The following is a 12,741-nucleotide window of genomic DNA, read 5'->3' as shown; positions in this document are numbered from 1 at the left end:
AGAAAGGAAACAAACGCATGCAGACCGCAAGGTGTTCTCCTGGTTCGAGAAGGTAGATCCGGATGCGGATCGACGGGGGATTTTCCGACTTTCCGTAGGTGATGGGGGCGGGGGCGGGGACGGGCGGAGGAAGAGTATCTGGCAGTTGAGTGAGGAAGAGATGAGAGATTTCGAAGAGAAGCTGGAGGCTTTGAGAGGAAGAGAGAGCGTGGCGAGTTGTAGGAGTGGGGAAGGTTGACATGGGGGTCTGAACGAGAGCTTTGTAGACCCGGCTGGCTGCCCGAATTGATGTATCCGATTTAGCTGATCGGCTTATGCTTATGAACCCCGAGAATAAAATCAGGTACAGCAGCATGAGAGATCAAATTTAACCGACCCCTTCACCCAGTGATAGCTACAATGAAGGCGTCAGGTCACCGATACCTGAAGGTGGTGCGCAAACGAGGCAACTTTGACGACAACAGACGTCATGGAAGAGCAAAGACAAGGAAATGGATGGTCACGACAAACAGCTACCGCAACCGCCACCCCGCTGCCGTGATGGGAGGAGCGAAAGTATTCTGCTGAACAATACATGATCCTAAGCAAACGAAACGAATCTTTGTCTGTCATACAGAGCCCACTCAGGTCTCGGGCATTTTTTCCCCTTGCGTTACACCTTTTCATCTTCAGTTATTCTACAAGACTCTCTGAAGGAAGGATGATCGAATCTGACCGAAACAGACTTTCAAGGACGCAAATTTGCCTAGCCTTTCCTCCATACAAATTCCCGCCTCCATCCAGTGGCAGTCTAAGTTGAACCGCCACCCCGCCACCCCGCTCCTCCGTCCTCCGTCCTCCGTGTGTGTGTGTGAGTGAATGAATGGTATGAGATAGCACTTGCTTTCCAGCCAGGGATTGCGATTTATGTTCGTCCCGAGCATTTCCTGGTTGCGGTTTTTGTTCCCTATTAGATTGCTTCTGTTGTTAGTTCGGAATGATGGATGGATGGATGGATCTGGAGATCTACTACCACCGCACTTCGTCTGGCTCGAAGCGAGTCTTTGATCGTAAGCATTGCTAGGGGTTCTCAGACTAGCTAATGGAGCACTATCATGGTGGTCCACGAAGGTCAACCATTACGTTTGTTTTTGCCCCATCATGGTGTTTTTACTCTGAGCGCCCCTGCTTTGACATCTCTCATAGTAGTTTGAAAATTTCAACTAATCATTTCACGTTTATTTCCGCCTTCTATCTTGATGGCCGGCTGTTTTCTTCAAGATGCCTAAGCTACTTAAAGACGACTATTTAATCGCGTTATAACTATTAGAAAGTATAGCGATAGGATGCGATAGCTTAAGAGCGAGGTAGGGGTATAGGACGAGGTCGTTAAGTAGGGGGGGTTAAGTAGGTAGGTTGAAGAGGAGCAAATGGCCAAAATACTATATGGATCAAAACAGTGGAGGTCAGGAGGTCTACAGTGGAGGTGTGGAGGTCCACGGTGGATTTAAAACGATGGACCACCATGATGGTCGTTGCTAGGCTATAAACAGTAAAGTCGTAGCCCCTACACCATTATGGCCGTCGATCGTGGACCACCATGATAGTGCTCCATTAGCTGGTCTGAGAACTCCTAGTAGTATTAGACTGCTTTCAGCTAAGGATTGCCATGTTCGCCCGAGCAGTTCCGGGTGTGATTTTTTTATTACTTCTATTAATTCAGAATAATAGATCTGAGATCTACTACCACCTTCGTCTAGCTCGAATCGAGCCTTCGACCCTAAGCACTATTTCGTATTGAGTCCGAGTGTTTGCGTTGTCTAACAGACAGCGCCAGCAAAGTTGATTGCAAAGAGAGATGTAATATTCACGGAACTCATTGGTCATATCTTGCGCTTGTGTCATTTCCCTGGATGAGAGTGCATCCAGTACGAGACAGAGCTCTATATAAGGACAGTGAGCGACCTTCTGCTGGATCATAGGTACGAGAAACCAGCACTGATATCGGGCAAGCTTCTCGCTGCTCTTCTGGATCAACCTTTTGTTCAGTCTTGGGAAACATGTCGAATACTCATCTCATTTCCTCCATCTGCCTCTTCGTGTTCACCACCGTTATTGCCCAGCTTGACGTCGCGACCAAATGCGGCATTCCAGCCCTTGCCGATGTGAACGTGTGTCTTGGCACCAGTGGCAAGCGCTACGAAGTCATTGTCGGCCCCAGAGTCGATTCTCTGACCTGCGACTTTCAAATTTTCACGAGCGGCAACAAGGCCGACGAGGACAGGAACTTTCCAAATATCTATCTCACGGCGGTCAATCTCGGCAAGAATTATGATTACAGCAATGCCCGGCCCAAATTCGAACCCGAGCTGGCCAAGCAACCCAGTCGGATCACAGATGGCCAAATCAGTACAACGACAGAGATTACGACCTACTACTTACAATATAGAGGCGGTTTAGAGGATGATGCGATGCCTATTTGGGGGAACGATACGAACGGGAAAGAGCAGCAGATTCCAGCCACTCCGCTCAAGTTAAAAGTGGGGTATCAGTGTGTGAATGACATTCCTAAGGTGGCGATAGTGCGTCCTCCTGGCAGTAAGTTCTTACCATCTCCATCTTCCTGACCCTTGTCATATATTCGGCAGAAACTAACGGGTGAAATTTCCTCCTCTCCAGCTAGGTTTTTCTTCGTTCCAGATGGCGATGTCCCCAATAACGAAGGATTTTTAGAAATTTACGGCTTAGAAATGGTAGATAGAGTTTCTTACGCCGAAGAACTTCTCTATGTCGATGTCGGGATCGAACCCGTATAGTAATTATAGCCACAGGACTTTCAGCCATCCATCGCTGCTAACGGAGAAGGGGGGGAAAGCTGGCTGGCTGGCCTAGAAGCTCGGAATCAGTAGTAGTTGATGTACCTTACTTCAGACACCCATCCATCACTCAGCCCGTGCTTCCCTATTCTACATTACCCTCTCCTAATCATCTTACCAACCCCGTCCGGTCCGGTCCCCTTTCCATCCCAACCACATGCGGTATCAATGCTCTCTATAATCACATATTGGTGACTTATACATCTTCGTGTCTATCAAATGGGCGTAGACTGAGCGTGCAGGCTACGTGCTTTAAGAAAAGCGTAGCGACGCGGATTATGAGTGCTGTGGAATGCGGATTCCTTGAAGGAAGCGGGTCTTGGAAGGGAACGATGAGATTCGATCCGATGATGAGGTTGCTGGAGGTGTTTATAGGGTCCCTTTTGGGCCCAGGTTGATAGCGGTCGTGCTCAGAGCTGGCTTCTCTGATGTGTTGTGAAGAGTCAGTTCTGACAAAGAAGAGTAGCACCTTCCATTTCCTGCCCAGCTCTACTACGTCATCCACACAGCTTAAAAAAATGCGGAGTCGAGAAGACATGCCTCGGCATGGTCACAACATACACCCATACATTTCCAAACTCCTGCCTCTTCAAACTCCCTATTTTCTAAGATAAAATACCCTCTCGTCTCAAGACCAAAGACCCAGATCCCCCATCCCACGAACACCACCACCATGGCAGAACAAACCTCCCTTTCCTCCACCAGCAGCTCTCCCAACAACCCAAATAATTCCATTCCTCTCAACGATTCCTCGAAACCAGACTCTGCCACACCCACACCTACGCCCTCCCACCTCACCCAAGCCCCCATAGCCTACGAAATGGAAACCTACACCCGCGGCCTGTCCCCGCACTACTCCCGCCCAGCCATAACATTCCAGTCGACCGAATGGGAACCGCAAGCCTGCGCGCGCCTCTCGACCGACGCGCGAGGGTACGTGTACGGCAGCGCAGGGCAGCGCGAGACGTGTGAGAAGAATCGGGCCGCGTTTCGGAAGTGGAGTGTTGTGCCGAGACGGATGTGAGTTTTCTTTCCCTCCCAGCCCCAGCTTCAGCCCCAGCGTTTCTTGATTGGTTACTGTTTTTTGGAGAGGAAGGAAGGGAGGGGAGGAAGGGAAAGGGCGGGGGCTGATATTCACCAGGGTCGCCACAGACTCCTTCCCTGATCTGAGGGTGAAAGTACTAGGCGAAGAACTCGAGAGCCCAATCGCCGTGGCGCCGGTAGGCGTACAGAGAATTTTCCACCCGGAAGGGGAGGAAGCGGTCGCGAGGGCTTGTGCGAGCGTAGGCGTGCCGATGTGTATGAGTACGGCGGCGAGTGCTAGTATTGAGGATGTTGCGGTCGCGAATGGTGGGGAACGTACTGGTGGTGGTAAGGGGAATGGTGAGGGGAAGGAGCGGATCGAGGGTGGAGGGAGAAGGTGGTTCCAGCTCTACTGGCCCGCGAACAAAGATAATGATATCACGATCAGTCTACTTACCCGGGCGAAGAAAGCGGGATTCACGGTCTTGTTCGTGACGCTAGATACGTATACTGTGGGCTGGAGGCCGAGCGATTTGGATAATGGGTACAATCCGTTTATCAGGGCTGATAATATTGGTGTAGAGCCTGGGTTTTCGGATCCGGTGTTTAGGGGCAAGTGGAGGGGGAAGTATGGGGTTGAGGTTGAGGAGATGAAGGGGGAGGCGGCGAGGGCGTGGACGGGGACTGTGTTTCCGGGCTTTAGTCATGGGTGGGAGGATGTGGCGTTCTTGAGGGAACAGTGGGAGGGGCCGATTGTGTTGAAGGGGATTATGAGTGTGGAGGACGCGAGGAAGTGTGTGGAGGTGGGTGTGCAGGGGATTGTGGTGAGTAATCATGGGGGGAGACAGATGGATGGGGGGTGAGCTCGTTGGGGATGTTGCCGAGGATTGTGGATGCGGTGGGAGATAAAATTGATGTTTTCTTTGATTCGGGGATCAGGTGTGGGGCAGATATTGTGAAGGCGTTGGCGTTGGGGGCGAAGTGTTGTTTGGTTGGACGGCCGTTTGTGTATGGGTTGGCTTTGGGAGGGGAGAGGGGAGTCAGTCATGTTTTGAAGTCTTTGCTTGGAGAGTTGGTGCTGACGATGCATTTGGGAGGCTTGCCATCGGTCTCGAAGGAATGTCTGAATCGATCTGTCTTGATCAGGGAGGATGAGCTTTGAAGCCGACTTGTGTTGGAACGAAAGAGACCCCAACCTTTTGGACGGCATGCTGGAGATTTATTTAGGTGACTCTCTGAGTATCCGCTAGGAGCAGGTTTACTCGACATGCTGTATTAAGTGGTATCATTGGTAGCTCTGTCTGGCTCTCCGTATTAAGATTCTTAACCTACCTATTAATATAGCTAACGGTGTTCATGTTTTGTAACTCAGAATGATCGAGGTTTGAAATTCGTGTTGATTCGAACTGGGGTCTCAAGGTCTGCTAAACAGAATGTTCTCTTCGGCTAGAATCATCAAGGTGACGGAAGACCGTACGTTTGAGATGACTGCTAAAGAGTGTGAGAGGTTTTGTCATGAACATCGTAGGCATCAATAAGTGCACGTCCTACAGTTACAAGCCATCAGTGTGTCTTCTTCGTCTAGTTATTGCTTGACGTAAACGCTGGTCACGATAGGAAGGTAACTTGCGTACTGACACCTTCGCGGTCTGTCTCGTCTATCTTTTCGTTGAATCATTGGCGCGTCGAAAAGCTTGGACGGTTTCTGATGGTGGCTCTCATTTGATCACCATGAGTTGAAAAGAGGGCTATCAATGAGGCTCTGGCCCTCCTTATTAATCCAAATCCGCCCAATCACCGTCTAGAAACAACGAAGGAAGCTCTGGCTCCAAGATCCGGCAACATTTTTGAGTCAATTGATATATACGGCAGGAGTCCGGACTAATGCAGAGATTGATTGTTTGTCCACCAGACTCCAGGACTTCTGTTTCAGGAAGATCGATACTCATACCCAAATTCCTGTGAATTAAAGCGACTTGTGTTCCTGACTCAGCCACAGCAACAAACTTCCCGTTGGGACTGATTTCGAATGGTTGTGCACGGATCCCAGTGATGCGTAATGAAGTCTTGTCGGCAAAGTCATCTTGAATATTCCATACGAACATGCTGTGGTCGGAGAGAACCCCAACAATTATATCTTCATCTTTGGGATGCCATTTGATATCTTTTGTCAATCTACTAGACGGTTCCTTGGATCGAGTTTCTAACACATTATCTTTGAATATCGCTAGTGGTTTATTTCGGGATGCAACCGCAAGGCGAGACCCGTCCTTATGTATGGCAATGGCTAATGTTCCTTGGTAGCCCAAAGGATCAGCAGAGGGCTTTTGGTCCATAAGTAATCGCCATTGGAAGGGCTCTGAGAGCTCGAGGTACCACACCGAAGTATCTTCAAAAGCTACAAGGACACGAGAGCCCCCTTCTTGAACTATAACGTCCCTGGCTAATCCATGTCTACGCGGACTGAGAATCTCGTCGAACTGTTCCACACCTTCTGGAATGAGGAAAGCCTTCGTAGCTCTTTCGCCAATAGCCACGAGCATACGCTTTTCCGTGCTATACGCAATGAGTGAAACGCGATCATCATGTCGCATTCGCTTTACCTCCTGTAGAGAGACGGAATTGTAGATACAGATGGTACCGTTGTGTAAGACGATGCAAAGATATCTGCCAATGGCTGCAATCAGACGCCCAGGAGAGTCATTGTCAAGCTGAATAGTAGCCACCAGATCGCTCCAATTCAGTCCGCCATCTACATTGGGAAGGCCTGCGTACTTGATATATCGTTGATAGATCGCAGAAGAAGATGGGCAATCTAAAGGCAGGCTATATGCATACTCTGGATTTTGTAAAAGCTTTCGACCAAAACGTGCTGGTACTTTCATAAGTTCATTAGCCAATGCTTTGAGTGTATCGAAGGTCACAATGATCCGGTCTGACTCGTTGATCAGCTTCTCGAATCCTGGGTCTCCTATGAGGCCTAGTATGATATGAGCCGTCTGAATCATAACTTCAAATTGAGCATCATAGGATAAAACATAGATCCAATAGAGCAGATGCGGCCCCTCAAGGTATTGCTCAAGCCTCCGATAAATGCGCTGTCTTTCTGCCGGGTCAATGTTTCCGCTTTGAAGTGCCTTCTGCAAATGGTAAGACCAGTTGGCAGCAGCGTAATGTGAAAGTGCGGATGGTTCTTCAATTTGTGTAATCGGGAGATTTTCAGCCTGCTCGAAGGAATTGAGGCTCAGGCCCATCATGACTTTTGTCAACCTAAAGAACAGATGCGAATGGCTGCCGCCAAGCAACACGGAGAAGTGCGGCGAGGAATGCAAGAGGTAGTCCCGAACAGTCGGGAGGAAAAGCGTAACCCTTGAATCTTCAATAGTAACCAGTTGCGAGCCCAATAGCAATTCTGTATATCTGATCAAGTCAACCTCGAGTGCTTCTGATAGTTCCGTCAACGATAAATCACAGCGGGCGCAGACCAACCACATAAGAACCCTGTATAGTAAATCCCTGCCCCCTGGTGATACTAGTTCCTCAATTTCCAGTTCAATTCGCTCGTAAAAGAGAGTCATCTCTGCAGGAGTTTCATCCAGAGCCTGTTCGAGCTCCGCCATAGTTCTACAATTGGCGATTCCTCTCATGATAAGAGATACCCAAAGAAAGTTACCGTGGGCCCTTCTTAAAATCGTGTCTTTCGCGAATTCACGATCGCTTTCACTGGCTTGCATGACGTTGCCAAAGTGAAAATCGACATAGTATGCAATGTCAGCTACAGATGCTTCGTAATCTTGCATTGATATGACTCCCAAAAGATTCTTTTCTGCGAATGCCTCCAGAAGATAGGTAGAATAGCGACTAACGAGAAGCAAACGTATCGGTAATTCGCTTCGGGCAATGCTTTGCACTATAGTAGTCAAGGCTATTGACAAGTCACATTCATCTGCTGCGTCAATGACCAAGTACGTAGGCTTGTTGTCGCAAAGTTCCTGTAAAAGCTCCATATATGTATTTACAAAAAGTGTAGGCGATCCCACCACAATCCCTGTGGGATCTGCGATCGTTCGAGCGATGGCAACTTCATCGAAAGCAGGTGCCGAAGTTGCAATCTGGAAAGCGACAGATCGTAGCATTGTTTTCCAGGTAGGCGCTGCTAAGTTCTGAGACTGGAAAGAGAAGAAAACAGAGGCTCCCCAGCCCTCGCGACTCGGAAGGGAAGCTATGTAAGCGCTCATGACGGATTTTCCGCACCCAGGAGGCCCGCGTAGCCAAAGAATTGATGGTTCGCTTGATACTTCTGGCGTCAACCAAGTTTGGATTGAGCGCAGGCGGCTAAATCCTTCACACGTAGGACTAACTCGTTTGTTGTAGAAGAACATCATATCCATGACCGGTTCATATTTGTCTTGAAGACTCAAGATCCTTCGAAGTTTTTGCCGCTTAATTTGCGGATCTTTGAGCACCTCCGTGGGACCTAAGCAAAGTCAGATTTGCAATTCTCGAATCGACAGCGAGAGCAAAGGGGCCCTTGAAGGCTCAATGCGGCGCTAATCACGACATCAAATGCCAATCTGTGACTTTGTACGTACCTGAGAGCTGAGAAAGAATGTCCTTCAGGATATTGCGCACAATAGCAAAGCCTGGGTCTACACGACTAGCAAATTTGCAAATCTCAAAGTGATTGTCCACACGCTCAATGATTACCTCGTTAGGGAGGGCCATCACAGAAGAATCTCGATCTAAAAGGACCCGCGACTACGAGCCCATTAATGAAGGATTAGAACGAATCGTAGAAAACGACTCACTACTGTTGTTTGAATGTTCGTTCGAGCCCTCTTTAAGTACGTTGGTTTTGTCTCAACAAAGGAGTAAAACTTAAGAGGATGGGTAGCCGCAAACACACGAAAATCGTGGTTGACTGTCAACGTTTGGCCCGGAAGACCTATTCCCATGATTTCCTCGGCCACATGACCTTCGATGTACGAGCTACTGTGGGGTACAGCAAAAAAGACCATTGCGGGTAAAAGATCAACCAAATAATGGTATTTCGGATCTTGTTGTGCCAAAAGACAGGCCTTGAAAGAGTGAGCAGGCAAGGAGAACTAAGGACAGAATACCTACCCTTTTAACTACGTTGCCACCCAGTGAGTGAGCAACAAAGATCTTAGGTACCTATAAGTGTAAGAACTGGAAGATACCCGCAGACTATTGGACGAATACCTTTTCAGGGCGACTAGCAGAGCCAGCCGTCGAATCGTCAAGCCTGCATCTAATACTGTACAGCAGGTCCTTGGCAACGTCGTCGATCACGGTCGAGTTGATGAAAACATTCGAAGCATGCTGGTTTTCGGAAGCAGCCACTACCGCGTTGTGACTGAAAGTAAACACTCGGGCACCGTCTATGATTGGTTCGTAAGAAAGCCACTTGGGCCAGAACAGTCTCGATTTCTGGTCTTTCGACCACGTATCCTGACTTCCCTCTACCAGTCCATGTACAAAGATTATATCAGCAATCGGAGTAGTGGTAGGCTCGTAGACGACTTGGAGACCAAGCGGGATCTGCTTTTGTGGCAGCACTGCGTCGTCTGTCCTTTCCTCGGCTTCTTCGGAAAGATAAGGGCCGTCGGAAACAGCGGCGCTTTCCTGCTCGGACTGGAAAGATGAATGTTCGCCACTCATGGCCTGATCTTGATTTTTGCTTCTCCAGCTTCCCACTGGGTCGGTCTTGTCACTAGGGGCCCATATCGGGCCTCTATTCAACAGCAAATTTACGAGATCTTGAGACGAGCCCATTTCCTTGGCATAGTCTATGGAAGACGTAGCCAAAGAATATTTTTGAGTGGGGTCAGCCCCTTTATCGAGAAGTACTCTTAAGACCTGCAGGTCATCTTTGCGAATTGCGCTAAAAAGTGGAAAGGCATAATCCTCGCTCGCTAGATTAGGGTCTGCTCCGCGATCAAGTAGTAATTTGATAGCGTCCAAATAGTCCGATGCGGTTCCAGGAAGAGGTTCTCTCTCAAGTGCTGCGATCAATGCAACTCCATACTTGCCACCATAGCGATTCACGTCGGCACCGTGATTCAAGACTAGCTCCAGAGACTCAAGAATAGGGCTAGGTGCCGCCGCTATAGCCTGCAATACGTTGTCATGGATGCCACTGTGGACATTGACATCTGCTCCATACTCTAACAAGACTGGGAGTACGTCGAACGCCTCAAACGCAACAGCTACTTGCAGAATGCAACCATGTTCAGGATATCGAGTAGCGTTGTCGAGGCTGTTGGGGCTGTGTTCAAGGACTTTCTTCGTCCGCTCTACATCATTGTTTGTCACGGCAAGATAAAGCTCTGAGGGCGAAGTTCCTTCCAGAGAGGTTGTGGACGAATTAGACGACAGTGCGTGAACCTCTCTTTCACTTTCGTCGTTCGGAATACTTAGTGCAGCACGGTTCGACGAAGCACCCGATGTCTCTCTGATAGGAGGTGACAAGACAAATAGCGCAAGCTGCTCAAGGTGTTGTCCAACATGCTTATAGTACTGGTCCGCAGGTACCACTGCAGAGCCGTCGGCTTGTTGTTGGCTTGAAGGCCAGTCACAAAACTGGCAAGACGACAAAGAGATAAAATCGCAGGCTTTGGCACACAAATTAAGCAGTGAGGGGAATTGCTCAGGCGTGTACTCAGGATGCTGGGTCTTGAAATGATCCGTCAATGATGACTCTGAAGGGAAGCTTTGCGATGAACAAAATGTGCAAGTCCATTCCTTTTGGTGTTCTTCGAGCTCGTGCTGTGCCCACTCATAACGACTTGAGAACATTCGTGCCGAGCAATTTTCAAAAGTACAGACATAAGGTTCGAGATCATTGAAGACATGTTTCCTGAATGGCGCATTTTTTAGCCGGCAACAGAAGCCTGGTGATAGAAAAAGCGATTCAATTGCAGAATAGGCAGCAAACTAGGATACAATATACACTGTTCGAAGTGAAAATGAATGTGCCCATGCATATAGAACTTATGTCTTGCCAATGGGATAAAAGCATCTCAAAGGACTTGTCGACAATATCATGAGCAAGGTTGTGAAAGTGGTGTGTAATCAAACCAAACAGTTGTGTGTAGGGACGGGAGTGAAACTTACCTCCAGTGCTTTGCATGTCGTACAGATTGTATAGTGTAACAGTAAGGGCACTCAAAGGGTTTACCCCCGGCTGACTCACTCGGCGCTTCAGGTACTTGTCTCCTTCCCTCGGTAGAGTCATCTGCGATTGAAGTGACATATGAGGTTTCCGATCTTCCAGTCTCGATCTCGAGCTCCAATTCCTGTTCTGGTCTAGCAATGAAGGTAGTAGCCTTTGTAGAAGCGAGCTGGCTGAATCCAACAGATTCTCCTTGTTCTGCCGTGGGTACGGGATTTGGCGAGGGCTTTCGAATGTTGACATCAGACTGGGGTGTAAGTCTTGGCGCTTGGTCTGCATCATCATACTCAATTTGTTTGGTGCCTCGAGCGAGCTTTTCATGATGCTTTTCACGGTAGCGCAGAATCTCTCGGCGCTTTGTATTCGCTCTTCCCAGCTTTTCAAAAAGCCAAGGCGACGCTCTCATTTGAGGGCATTTTTCGTAGACATGACCAATATCATAGATCGGGTTGAGAGGGACGAGGGCAGCGGCTTTAGCATAGCGATCTCTGGGTGTTGGTTTCCTGATGGATATCGATAGCTTGTACAGACTGGTGATAGCCTCCGAAATAGCCAAGTGTAGCTGCTCGAGCTCAGAGGTCAAAAAGTTGCTCTCTTCTGACAGCTCCGAATCTGTAGAGTCTGAGATATCGCTGAATTCCTCGCCCAGATCACCCCCCTCTTTCGCAAAACTTTCTCGTGACGGGCGTTCTCCAGCAACGATTGCTACGCCTGAAATCCGTGAGTATAGAAAGTCCCTAACAGTGTATGATGGTACTCACAGTCCTCCAACGAATGACATAAATCCTCTAGCAACCTTATGATCTGTCTCTTGACATGAGATGCTTCCCGTAGCCGATACTCGAGGGAACTCGGCTTGGTGGCTGGTTGGAATGCACCAATGTTACCTGCCCACACACGAAGCCTCCCGAGTTCATCCTCAACTGCTCGAATGGGAAGCTGATTGTGGAATACCCTTAATGCTACTTCTTGCTGAAGGAGCGTAATAAGAGACTCGAAAGACCTCACGCATGACAAGCCCACCTTTGCGATTGGCGGGCTTGCCATCGGACTGCAGAGCGGCGCATTAGCTCGTCGACGACTGAACCTGCATATACTAGTACTGAGGACGAATATCCATGCTCAAATACACATGCCCCTTGTGGTCCTATGCGTGGAAGACGTTGACTCCGTGAATTGCACAAGACCCCTCTTGCCTCAGTACCTCAGACGTGGAAGCTAAGCCCCTTCGGGTTAGCCCTTGCTTACGTTGGAAGCTGCGAATGCACGTCTGAGTGCAGATTCGAAAAATACGGTCTGATTTTCGCTATTAAAAATATATTACGCGCTAGTAAGGTTCTGCCATATAACTTTTTTCTGCTAGAGCGTTTTTAGCCGTATTTCTCGGAATCTTCCTTGAAATTAAATTTTTTTAAATACAAGAAAATCCTGACTGTTCGCAATCAATATCGCGCCCCTTCAATTGATCAAAGTGTCTCAAACGTCGCTTACTCTAATAGTAACTCAGCGACGTTTGAGACACTTTGACTTATCGAAGTGGTGCAATATTGAATGCGAGTGATAGGATTTTGCTTATTTTGATTTTTTTCGGTAACAAATATCTAGCAATCTTTCGAAAAAAACGGGTCCTGCACTCAGACGTGTTTTCATTAGGATTCTTAAGTAATC

The 12,741-nt window shown here is 48.4% G+C and overlaps 3 protein-coding genes across 3 annotated transcripts; 2 read left to right on the top strand and 1 right to left on the bottom strand.

Moving 5' to 3' along the window:
• Positions 1-2,039: 2,039 nt before the first annotated feature.
• KY384_006666 (uncharacterized protein) lies at positions 2,040-2,888 on the top strand (the record flags this gene model as incomplete). The annotated part of the gene is made up of 2 exons (XM_044815160.1): positions 2,040-2,561; positions 2,805-2,888. 2 exons carry the CDS (start codon positions 2,040-2,042, stop codon positions 2,886-2,888), a joined length of 606 nt encoding a protein of 201 aa, XP_044668260.1.
• A 640-nt stretch (positions 2,889-3,528) lies between these two features.
• Positions 3,529-4,741, top strand: KY384_006665 (uncharacterized protein; the record flags this gene model as incomplete). Its single annotated transcript, XM_044815159.1, has 2 exons — positions 3,529-3,875; positions 3,946-4,741. 2 exons carry the CDS (start codon positions 3,529-3,531, stop codon positions 4,739-4,741), a joined length of 1,143 nt encoding a protein of 380 aa, XP_044668259.1.
• A 912-nt stretch (positions 4,742-5,653) lies between these two features.
• KY384_006664 (uncharacterized protein) lies at positions 5,654-12,120 on the bottom strand (the record flags this gene model as incomplete). Its single annotated transcript, XM_044815158.1, has 7 exons — positions 5,654-8,355; positions 8,471-8,636; positions 8,687-8,956; positions 9,003-9,053; positions 9,102-10,461; positions 11,016-11,784; positions 11,835-12,120. The coding sequence occupies 7 exons, from the start codon at positions 12,118-12,120 to the stop codon at positions 5,654-5,656; spliced, it is 5,604 nt and encodes a 1,867-aa protein (XP_044668258.1).
• Between the last annotated feature and the right edge of the window lie 621 nt (positions 12,121-12,741).

Source organism: Bacidia gigantensis, assembly GCF_019456465.1.
Source record: "Bacidia gigantensis strain McMullin 20006 chromosome Unknown contig_249, whole genome shotgun sequence".
NCBI classification, from domain to species: domain Eukaryota; kingdom Fungi; phylum Ascomycota; class Lecanoromycetes; order Lecanorales; family Ramalinaceae; genus Bacidia; species Bacidia gigantensis.
Note: the sequence above shows the minus strand (reverse complement) of the source record. Positions and strands in the feature narration are given on the sequence as shown.